General features: G+C 37.6%; 1 protein-coding gene across 1 annotated transcript; it reads left to right on the forward strand.

Moving 5' to 3' along the window:
- LOC114534428 lies at window positions 1-2,795 on the forward strand. Its single transcript, XM_028555872.1, has 9 exons — window positions 1-90; window positions 357-451; window positions 519-557; window positions 665-705; window positions 794-865; window positions 985-1,052; window positions 1,228-1,710; window positions 1,779-2,726; window positions 2,785-2,795. Exons 7-9 carry the CDS (start codon window positions 1,590-1,592, stop codon window positions 2,793-2,795), a joined length of 1,080 nt encoding a protein of 359 aa, XP_028411673.1. The 5' UTR covers window positions 1-90; window positions 357-451; window positions 519-557; window positions 665-705; window positions 794-865; window positions 985-1,052; window positions 1,228-1,589.
- The last annotated feature ends 9,989 nt before the right edge of the window (window positions 2,796-12,784 follow it).

Consider the following 12,784-nt stretch of genomic DNA (forward strand, 5'->3'; position numbering starts at 1 on the left):
ATATTCGAATGCTATGAATCGTGGGATGAGGAGGAAGACGTAAGTCCAGGAATCCCTGTGCTACCAGTTGGCTCATCTTTTCGGAGAAAGGTACCGCATAACATTACATTATACATATTGTGTCTTCATATTGCATGTATGTAAAGCAAATATACTAATTAGCCATTTCCCAATCGAGCAGGGTACTGTGTCTAGTCGCCAACGGCAAAGCATCTATGGACTGTTTGGAGGGACAGGAAATATAAGTCTGAAATCTTTGTCCCTCCAAAGAGTCCATAGATGCTTTGCGGTTCGCGACTAAACCCAGTACCCTACTCGATTGGAAAAGGGCTAATTTGATTGTTTTTCGCATAAAGGAGCTTTACGAAGTCACTAAACATGAAGAGGTGGTTGAAAAGCAAAGAAGGGGGAGTGGAGAAAGGGGAAAGGAAACGTCCAAAAGGCATGGCCGGTATTTTAGCGAAATGCATTTAGCGTTTTTTTTTTTTGAAACGGAACACTTGCACTCCTCTTTATAGGTAGTTATTCTTGCGAAAAAAACAGTACAAAAATGAAAGGTATGTATAAAATATATACAATTATATATATAGCTATATAAAAATTCACATAAAAAAATAGCAATTTAATATTGTTCATTAGTGAGAGTTAAACTTGTTTTGCATAGAGCAACAAACACTCGAGTCTAGTGATGAAGATGACTTGCAGGTAAAGTGCATAATTAATATGTTTAGCGCCAGCTTAAGGCAGTAAAATAACTTAAAATCCATTAATTGTGAAACTTTAATTGTGATAGGAGGCGATTAATCGCAGTATCATTACCGGGCATAAAGAAAAAAATACTTTGAACGAGGGAACGTTGAGCAAAGTGAGTTTGAGAATCACTACACGACAGCTTAGATTTTGTTGGATAATTGTAAACTACAAAAACACATACACGATTAATAAGCAATGTTAAATGCAACGTAGTATTTTTGCGTTTTGCAGAAAATGATGTCGCTGGATGATTCTTACTCCATTGACTTAGGTTCATCTTCTGATGAAGTTTCAACAAGGTTTGTTCATATATAATTCAAACTAGTTCATGTACACTCTACAATTGAGTATTGACCTCCTTATGTAGCATCAGTAATGAAATTGATTGTCAAGTATAACCCCCCCCCCCTTATTTAACTGTCGCAAATAAATTCATCCCGAAGTAAAAGCAAGTACATATGTGTATTCATATAGTAGAATGAGAGAATCGGCTGGTGAACATCTTGGCCATAACATACCTTCGAGCAGCGATACTGAATCTGATGGCAATGAAAAACAGGTTTCATTCTTGCATATGGATTCGTTATTACCAATTTATGAACTGGGAGTTAGAAATGGTTTTAACACCAAAGAAATAGATTCTTTTAAATCCGAATAAAAAATTAGTAGCCCGGGCGGTTCCTGCGTCATGTGATGTAAATGCCGCTTTTGTAGTGGACGTTTCTGCTCCCCATGTGTCACACTTCAAGAGTATATTTGCTGACGACCTTGGTGCATGGGTTCCTAACGGAACTAAACACGCATACTATCGAGTTCCAAATCAAACAAAACCTCCTATGAAAGTTTCTGAAAATATTTACAAAGATGACAATCAACGGTATGTGTATAAGGCAACCAGAAGCTATTTCAGGAATAAATCGTCGTCGGAACTTCTCAGGATCGTCTTACATTTAAAAGGTGATCAATTCAATATTAAATGAAGTTCATTCGAGCGAAATGTCAGTACAGTAGTTTTTTTTTTTTAGATACAGATCAGAATGATCAAATGCATAATTTCGTGTTTGTCCAATATATATTTGATGGGCGTGAACATGCGGTTGATGTAAAAGTGCATGGCAACTCAAAAAGAAACAAAGCTGCATACTACCGCACCTCCCATACAACAAAAGAACGCTTAAAAGAACTGTGCATGCAAGGCAAGCCGCCTGCCAGTACGTTTCACGAGAGCATAGAGGAACAAGGTGGTATTACCGAGTTCAAAAACGCTGCTTGCCATTCACGGAATGTCAGGCAAATTAAATACGTTAAAGAAACATTGAAAGAAAAGCCTGGGGACCAAATGATGGAGCTTCTTGAAATGCTGAAGGAAGGCAATAGAAACGCAGACAAAGCATTCGTCCGCAAAGTTGAAACATCGTCTGAACCGTATGTTGTGCTTGCCACAAACCATCAACTAAACGACGTTACCTGTTTCTGTTGTAATCCTGCGAAGTTTAGTGTTTTAGGAGTCGATCCTACATTTAACTTTGGTAAGTACTACGTTACTGTTACTACATACCGACATCTACTATTACGTACAAATGAGGGACCTCATCCTGTGAGAGTCGGACCTGTGTTGGTGCACAACAGGAAAAAGTCATCCAGCTATCACGAGCTGCCATCGACTATGATTAAATTAAACCCAGCAACCCGAAATACACTTGTATATGGCACAGATGGTGAAAAAGCTGTATCAGATGCTTTTGGATCTTGTCTTCCGAATGCCAAGCATTTGCTATGCGATCTTCACATGCGGGACAACATATCATCAAAACTCCACGAGCTTGGAATTAGAGGGGAAGTGGCAAAATCGATCGTACTCGATGTATTTGGCAGGAGAGTTGGGGGAGAACGAATTCCAGGACTTATTGACACAGCTAGTGTAAGCGACCTAGACTTAAGGATGGAAAATCTGAAAGTAAAGTGGGAAAGCAGTACAAAAGGTCAAGCGTTTTTGGCATACTTCATGAAGCATAAACTCCCACTAATTAGACACACAATGACGGCCAATATAAGGGCAATGTCTGGCCTAGGGTGGCCCCCTGCGGTACATTACCAAAACCCAAACGAATGCATGAACTCTGTACTAGAAAGAACTTTCAAAAAAGAGCTTACAATCCCAGAATTTGTAAGGTTGTTAAAAGTTGTTGTTAATCGTCAGCAAACGGAAGAAGATCTGGCCCTTATTGGTATTGGTGACAAATTATTGCTAGATTCTGATTACGAACGTTACGGAAATCGAGAGACATTATTTTATAGGAAAACCTTAGATCAGGAGAAAGCTGTGCTGGAAAAGTTTCACCGAGCACCTTTGAATTGCTTGGAAAGAATTCCAGCCGACGTACAAGAAGCTCTTGCGGAAAATGATGCCACCTTTCCAAACCTCAGTGTCCATTTGAAAAACATCAAAATAATCCGAGTTCCATACGCCGTGCTTGCGAGAATGTACAATAAGGCATCAACAATTCTCCAAACGAAGGATGAAAGTATAATAAAGGCTCCAGGAAATGGAGACAAACTGCCCTGGTATGTCACTAATGATGAACAGAACGCACCATGTTATATCGTCCACAGAAAGAAAATGGTGCGCCATGGTGTACACTTCGAATGCAGCAAGAACTGTATCAGGTTTTCCGCATACGATATATGCGCCCACACTATTGCGGTAGCAGAACTGAATGGCCAACTTGAAGAGTTTGTGAAATGCTACAAGACAAGAAGTGAAGCCCAATGTGGTCTGAACTCTCTTGTTCATATGGATCTTCCGGCCGGTAGAGGAAAGAAGGGTACCAAGTCCACACAAAGAAGAAAAGGGGCAAAAAACTCGAATAAACAACCTAAAACCGTGGTGGAGGTCTATGCAACCGCTCAACAGGAGCAACTTGTAAACTCAACTAATGGGGTAGGTAAAACAATTAATAACAAAACATACATGAGTACATGCATTTCAGGAATATGATTATATCTGTCTGCTAGAATGACAAGCCAACAAAATAATCTTCTGCTTTTTGTACAGAATACCAGCCAAGGAAGAGTTGTGAGGCAAGGAAATGAACAGAGTATGGACCAACAGCAAAAGACACCTCCTAAAACGCGAATTGATTGTATAACATTTGTATAAGCTACCACCGATCAAACGCAAATCGTGTCACCACCAAAAGTCAGCGAAGGAGGGTTTATCTTGAGCTTACTTGGTCTGTGCAGCCCACTCGTTAAGCATTGTTATGGCTGCGGTCAAATGTTAAAGTTGAGTTTTAGAGGAAGTCTAGTCAATCCAGAAGCCCCGCATGACCTGGTCATTATAAGCTCAATGCAAAGGAAATTTCCTTAACCTGGTGGTGGATGGGGAATAGGATCAATTGGGAACGTTTATTTTCACTGCAGAAAAAACTGCATTCAATTGGTCCAACCAGCGTTTGTACCTTTTTTAGTGGTTGTTCCGAGCCAGCTTAGACGCCATCTCCAGGAAGTGCACAAATTGCACATTCAGCAAGAGCTTGGTCTTAATTGAAAGGTTTTAGATAATAAACCTTTATTATAATATGATAAAGGTTAGGGAGCAGTCATTATTAATGCCGGGGGGTGGGCCGGAAGATATTTGGGGGGGCCACCAAAAATGTAGTAACCACTTAGGGGGGGCTACAAAAAATTCCAGAGAGAAGTAGGGGGGGCTACCAAAAATTAATGCATTATTTAATAATCATGAAACAACATATTCTGAACAATGAAATGCATAAAATACTAATTAGTCCAAATCAGAATCCGAGGTACATGAATGTTCACTTAATTTTTTGGCGTTGCCAAAAGCTGTAAGAAGTGACATCTGATTTTTCTTTGTTGTGACCTTTCTCTTTTTTTTCGGTCCTACAATCTTTTTCTTTTCACTATAACTGTTAACCACTTTCTGAACTAGTTCACAAGCATCACTGGCAAAAACACCTTGTTCTAATAACAGTTTGATGCCATGCTCGTGAAATTTGGGTTTTAATAAACCCAAGTGTTCCATGTTGATATCTTCTTTTTCTATAGTAAAACTAAAGTCTGACTTTTCTAACTGCTCTATGAACTTGTTCTTCTTTGCATGGTCGAGGAGAATAGCATCCAAGATCTTGACACTACTGCATATTTTTCTTTGTTCCTTTCTTTTATCATGCTTTCGTTTGTTCTCTTTTTTTCTTCTTGTGGAGCGGCTACTTTCACAATTAGAAGCAATATCCACAGGCACTCTTCTTTTTAGATGGTCAAACTTCTCCTGCACATCACCCTTGATTTTAGCCAATTGTATTTCCACTGAATTAGCCACTCTTATAATATAAGAGTAAGAATTTTAAATCCTACACTAATATGAAAACCTAATATTTGACACATATACAGTATTCGTATGAAACAAAGAGGTATTATATTGTGCTCGTTTTCAGTGTCTATCCTCTACGGTGTTATATTTACTTCGTCGAATAATTATGGCTGTGGCAGGCGAACTCATGCCACGCAGACGGCTTGTTTTTTGTTGTGTTATATTAAATGAACAATTGCAAGAGTGCCAAGATGGATAATTGCTCGGAATATGTCCGTTTCGGTCATTCTGAATGTGACAGTAATGATAATAAAGTTTTATGATGCATTAATTTTTTTGGATTCAGTTGCAGTCCAGGCTTTATTGAAATTTTAGCTGAGTCCAGTTTGAGAATTTGAAGTCCAGTTTTCAGTCCAATTTTCAGTCCAATTTTCAGTCCAATTTTGAGTCCAATTTTGAGTCCAGAGAAACAAAATATGGACCGGTCCAGTCCAGTCCAGTCCATATTTTGTACTATGCCTGCCAAATATTCATGTCGTGTAAAGCCCCGTTTACAATTATTTTAGGCACGGCGCGCTTAAATTTTGGCCTGCGGACCAATATATCTGGCACGGCACGCTTGATTTTTGACGTGTAAACGACTACAAAACTGGTCCGCGTGCCAAAAAAATTTGAGGGGCCGAGACCCACTCTTCAGGTAGTCTCGGCCCGCTTAATAGAAAGCACGCGGACCCAAAATTAATTACGCGTGTGCATTCATTTTGAGATTATGAGATACTTGCAGAAAATTGCTCCTAATGGCTCCTAAAATGGTCTGACAAAGCTACGCGATGTTTAATCGAGTTATGGGCGGAGAAAACCATCCAAATATCTTTAGATGCGTGTAAGACGTCTCGGGCGACTTCTAGTGCTTATAATATACTTTTGGTGAGTCTTTTAATGTTTAAAATTGTTAAATTTGACCTAAATTTACAACTCGGTGTTCATATCAAAATTATAATTATATATTTACAAATAATGCCAAATATATATTTTTTACTAGTTATTTTACATATTTTACAGTCTAAGTTTGAAGAAAAGAGATACAAAGGGTTTACCCTAAAGGAATTAATCAATACAATAAAGAAATTACGCCAGGAAGGAAAAAGATAAGTCACGGCAAACTGGAAACGGTGCATCGAAAAAGTGGAATGAAATTGATGCTTTTTTGACCAAGCAACACAATGTAAGTTCACCAGTAGTTGTTGACACAATTGCGAACAATATGGAAATGAAAGATGGCAATTCTAACCAAGGTGTGTGAAATCCTTTTTTCAGCAGACTACAGTAATTTGTTCATTGTTTCTTAATTACCATCCTTTATTGCAGAACAAATTATCCAACCCCATTTTTTACTTTTCTTACCAGCATTTATATAGGTATCAAATTCTTTTAACATTTGCCTATTGAAATGTAATAAACTGTGTACTAAAGTTTATTGTCTTGTAGTTGATGGTATGGTTGAGAAATATGGCCAAGGTGAAACCTACATGCAAAAGTGCCCTAACTGTGACTATGAGGAAAACCTAAGAACTAGTGGCGTACATGTAATTGAACATGGAGCAGTTATTGTTTATTCCACTGATGAAGAATTTTCCTGCCCAAATTGTGCTTCTGTGAAGAATGATCAACAGACAACTAAACATTTTGGTAAGTCTTGCAGATGACTCCAATGCACCACATTACCATTTTTTTCATTAGTAATTAGTAGTGATGATACATAGGGAAGTCAATATACCATACAAAGCATCCACTTATGAAGCCCTCAATTAAAATGTCAGTTATCTGTACTGCATGTGAAATTATAAATGGATAATCTTGCATGTTATGAGCTTAGTTCCATGTATGTTTATTACAAATTGAACAGAGAGTATATATTTTTTTTATTTATTTGCCTTTAAAGGAGATTTTGAAGATGATGATGGAAATGATGATGATCCAGAAAAAGGGATTGATCCAGTTTTAGGCAATAACAAAAGCCAAGAGAAAATTTCAAGCCTGGAAGAGACATCCCTAAATGAAGAAAACACATCAAACCAGCGAACAGTCACTTAAAACAGTCAATTAAAAGAGAGCACGAGTTTGTGTTGCAGCAAATCCAACTGGAAAACGAGTGTCGGAAGGAGGAGAGAGCACATGAGCTTAATATGTTACGTATGATGTTGTCACCACCACCTTCTACTACCATAACTGGTTACCAACAATATAATTATCCCGTTGGCTACAGTCCTCAATTCAGCCCACAACAATATCCATGTGACAGCGGCGATCATAGTTGTTTGAATGAAAATCAGACACATGATGATGTCCGCACTTTTTTGAAATTGTAGTAACAGTGAAATGCTAAACTACTACAAAAACTGTTTATACTGTTGCGTTACATTTGTTTTCTGTACATATTACACAGAAGACCAGTTGAACGTATCGTAAAATTTCAGTTAAAGGGGATTGGCGATAAATTAAAGTATAACACTGAGTTACTGTAATTTAAACATGTTTTATCAAATTTATACTATTACTGTGCATTACCTTCAATAAAAGATCATGCAATGAGATGTATGAGACTGTACGTATTAAGAAAAATGTTGTGCCAAAGCAGCCCGAATATCGTCAGCATCGTGTGCCTCAATTTCGTGGATTGGATCTTTGGCAATGGCTACTTCTAAAGCGTCTGCTTCCTCCCAGTCGGGCAAAAACTCGTTTTTCTGAAGTTCACATATATTATGTAAAATACATGATGCATGCACAATATTAACTGTGGGAATAACTTCCATATCCACTCCTTTACGAAACCTAATGAATCTTTCTTTCCATCTTCCGAATATATTTTCCACTGTCATTCTGGCTCAACTCATTTGGTAATTAAACTTCTTCTCCCTTTCAGTAGCCCCGTTTCTAGGATATCCCTTTAATAGCCATGGCAAGAGAGGGTAAGCTGGGTCACCCAAGAGAAATGGTGGTATTTCAACTCCCCGAATTTCTTTTACGACATGACCAGGAAAAAGATGTTTCTCACTCCCTTCTCTGAAAATTGTAGAGTTAAAAAGAATCCGCGCATCGTGAACACTACCAGGCCATCCTATGGCCACATCTCGGAACATATAATTGCAATCAGTGATTGCTTGCATTACAATACTGTGAAAACCTTTACGGTTCACGTATTCTATATGACTATCTGCTGGTGCTAATATTGGTATATGTGTTCCATCTATTGCACCAGCACACATGGGAAATCCCCACTTTTCTTCGTAACCTTTCAGAACTTCAACGAGATAGTTTCCCTTGGGGAAACTGATAGTCTTTGGAAAGCGACTTATTATTGCACAGCTTACTTCCTTAACACACTGACACACGAACGATTGTGACACGCCAAACAGATTCGCAACAGTTCGATACTCAGCAGTAGGAGATAAGTAATACAACGTTAGGGCCAGGCGTCGTTTTGCAGAAATTGGATCACGCATGGTGGTATTTTTACGACATATATCTTGCTGAACCTGGTTTAAAATAAATGCAAACGTTCTTCTTGTCATTCGAAAGTTCGCGTACCAAAGTTCGTCGTTGTAATGCTGATCGACCATGTCAAACCAAATCAGCGAACGAGGATGCATCCATAAACGCCTTTCTCGTGGGCGATGCAAATAGGCTAATATTGCTTGAATTAAGGCAACTCAGCGTTTATTTACCATATGGGAAAATTTTTTAGACGGATAGCTGCTTTTGTATTTTGTTCGAACAACTTGTCTTCGTTTCGTAACATACATATACCAAGCAAAAACTGTTTTAACCATGTCATATTTGTCAGCCATGTTTGAAAAACCCGCAAATTTGTATTTTATCCGCTAACAGTTGTTGTTTGGGGCTTTACAACAGTACAGTATGCTAATCCGGAGTACTTCACCCCCATGACCCATTCTCCCACACAAAGAATTTGCATCAGTTGTGTCTGATTTTAGCTCATAGTATGTCTCTTAAGAGCAATTGAATCATTAATAACTATAAGAAAGTTTTCATTTTAGATACAAAAAATTAAAAGAAATGCGTATGGAAAGCGAACATGAATTTCAGAGGGAACATCCCTATATAATATAATATATATATAATATATAATTACGACATCCCTATAAAGGTTCATGGAATCTACCACCGCCTGCATTAATATGCTGTGATACCCCTTTCGATTGAAGTACTCGACGTGACTTTCAACAGGTGGGCGAATAGAAATATACGTGCCATCGATTGCACCTGCGCACATTGAAAAATGCCATTTACGTTCATAGTCGTGAATCACTTCCGTAAGTTTGTTTCCTTGTGGAAAGTGGGTCATACTTGACAGTCGTTTGGTAATGGCATCACTCACTTCCCTTATACATAAACACACAAACGCTTTTGACACTCCAAACAAATTTCCAATGGTTCGGTATTCCGCAGTGGAGGCAAGAAAGTATAACACTATCTCCAATCGTGGTTCTGCCGTAATTGCGAAACGCATACTGGTATCGCAATGGCTTATGTCGTTTCTTGTTCGGTTTTTGTTTGAAGGATAATTTCTTTTAAAGAATGCCTTCATAGCATGACTACCAGATGATCTAACAATTTGTTTCTTTCTTCTTTTTATCAACCAAACCATGATCATTTGCTTCAATTGATGCATCTCTGCTTTGTTTAATAATATTAAACAGCTGCCGTTTAAGTTTCCCGCCAGAAAATAGTGACAAACCGCTGACTTTTATTGCAACAGCGATGTAGTTATGGGTGCCAAAAATATATTATTAAAAATTTTGTGGCACCCAGGCTAAAAAAGAAAAATACCGTGTAAACGTGCTTTACTATGCCATTTTTTTTGCTTGCATGCCAAAATTTAGGCATGCCGTGCCAAAAATGTTTGTCGTGTAAACGGGGCTAATGATACGGTACCTTCTCTTCGAACAATTTCCTACTCCATCCGAAACGAATTAGGTTTTACCCGCAAGTGTCTGACTAACGCCTGTATTCTGAAAGCTTACTCGCACTAACACTTGAGTGCCATTCCCGTGAGGTGTACTCAAGAAGAGTTCAAGTGTGAGCATGAGTGGAGTGTGAGCGATATGTTCTGCTCATTGAGGTAACACTCATCCTCAACAAATGTTGTTCAATTTGTATTCACTGAGGTCACTCAAGTATAACTTATATGAGTCGCACTCGCCTTTGTTATCAAAATCAGTGAAGTGTAGCTTACTTTAGTGCAGACAGGATATTGCATAACCAATACAGGCAATATGTCCCAAATAAGACAATATTTTTCTGATTTAGAGAAGTTGCTTATAACAGAATTAGTTGCGAAGCATAAGGATGTCCTTGAGAACAAAAGGAACAATTATATAAGTATACAGCAAAAAAATAAAGCCTGGGTAAGTCTGATAGAAGAGTTTAACAGTCAGGCGGGTGATAAATTTGGGTCTTAGTTTTCAGTAAAGATTAGATTTTAAAGCCCTTTGGGACTAATTTTCAATAAAACAAACGTCCAGTTCCCGATCGGCGGAAAATAGTGACTTTTATGAACTTTTTTTGTCGAACCAGTACTTCTTCATTTTTCAACTAAATTACACGTGTCATTTGAAAGAGAAATAAATGAACTTAACAATGGTGTAAAAGTCAACCAAATTTGTCAAATATATTTTGCATTATTACACGCAAAATTTCGATTCGAATTTTTTTTATACTGTATGTACTGCTTAATGTTGCAGACTATATACATAATACTGAAAAAAATTGTAGGTTGCTGATGACAATCTTATTTTCGATTTAAACTTACATGCACAGATATTTAAGTTGAATATGTATATAAATACGGAATAGTATGCATGAAAGCATTGTTATCTATCCATGCAGCATTTATCCTCCCTATACAGGGTGTATCAAAAAAAAGGAGACCTTTAGAAATCAAGCTATTGTTAAAATTTGAATGCCTTTGCAAAATGATTGCATTTGCACATATGCTGAACCATAGTGCGTGAAATATTGATGGCATGCATGCATACATTAGAAAATGAGTTGACGTTTGTACACAAGATTGTCTGCTCCTGGGAATTTGAAAATAACTTTAATAGCATAAGGAAAAATAACGACCCAAAAATATTCAAATGACTAAGCACACTACCAGTACAAAAATGGTTCAACTGACTTCGGAGCAAAGAGTTTTTGTAGTCTTAACTTATACCCAGCCTGCCGTCATCAGAAAAGCAGTTCGCGAGAAATGCAGGCCACGTTTGAGGTCATGGTCCATGACATTCAGTTCTTTTGATGTTAAATTTATCAGTAATTTTCAATTCGGATCGAAATGTTAAGTGAATCTGTGTTAGATCAAGTTGTAATTCATTCCTGACTCATGTAAACATTTTAATAATAGCTAGGGTTTGTAAAATGGGATGCTGAGCCATTCCGGATTCAAAGTCAATCTAACTCATGTGAACAGCCCTAATACTCGCGCGCAGTGTTAAAAATTAATGAACAAATATTTGTTCATGTTTTAAAGGAACAGCTAAAACAATCTACCACGCATGTTATTGCTTTTGTGCTTAGTCGTTTGTGCTTAGTCGTTTGTGCTTAGTCATTTGAATATTTTTGGGTCGTTATTTTTCCTTATGCTATTAAAGTTATTTTCAAATTCCCAGGAGCAGACAATCTTGTGTACAAACTTCAATTCATTTTCTAAAGGTCTCCTTTTTCTAATATGTATGCATGCATGCCATCAATATTTAACGCACTACGGTTCAGCATATGTGCAAATGCAATTGAAAAGGCATTCAAATTTTAACAATAGCTTGATTTCTAAAGGTCTCCTTTTTTTTGATACACCCTGTATGCATACTTGCCCACAACTCATTACTTCTCCACGTTTTTTAAATTTCAAAACCAGTTTTAACAATTAAAACCACATAAATTATCATCATCAAAGCTACTATTATGACCATAACAATACAATTAAAGTATACATGGTAATCTGTACAATATATTTCCCTGCTGGTCTATAGATAACTTAGAAGCCACTAGAAATGAAGAGGACGATGAATCCCTATTAGAAGAAAGAACAAATAATACCAATGAATGTCGACCACCAACATCAGGATATGGATATGCAAGAACAGCAACATGCAATGGAGATGGAAATTCTTTAACTGAAGAGGAAAAACCTTGTGAAGGAACACCAAAAGAAGATGGAGGTCCTTGAAGCGGAGTTACAATATTGGACGTCTATTAAAAAAAGAACGGCGGATATTGATACTCCAGAAGAGCTTCCGAAGCGCTTTACATGGCAAAGGAATAAAAACAATTGTTAATGGACTAAGCATATAGCTTGCATATTTATTTTATAATTATATCAAAATAAAAAGAGTTGCAGTTCCTTGAAAAATTAATGTAAATTGCTGTATTATGAGAGCACGACATGTTGCGTTTCCCAGGGATTTTGGGTCTGGTCGTTCATAGCAGGTAAAGGATTTTCATCCGGATCCTCTAGGTTTTCTTCTTTTATAGGATCATTTCTTCTTCTTATAAAATTGTACAAGACTGCTGTCGCTACAATAATGGTAAGGGTAGTGGACAGTTTTGTTCTAATGGACATGGAGAGGCAGGGGAATAACCTTTTCCAAACCCCGAACATGCCTTGGATGTCACCAC

The sequence above is a fragment of the Dendronephthya gigantea genome, unplaced genomic scaffold (genome assembly GCF_004324835.1).
Source record: "Dendronephthya gigantea isolate DGI-Jeju-01 unplaced genomic scaffold, DenGig_1.0 000100F, whole genome shotgun sequence".
Taxonomy (NCBI): domain Eukaryota; kingdom Metazoa; phylum Cnidaria; class Anthozoa; order Malacalcyonacea; family Nephtheidae; genus Dendronephthya; species Dendronephthya gigantea.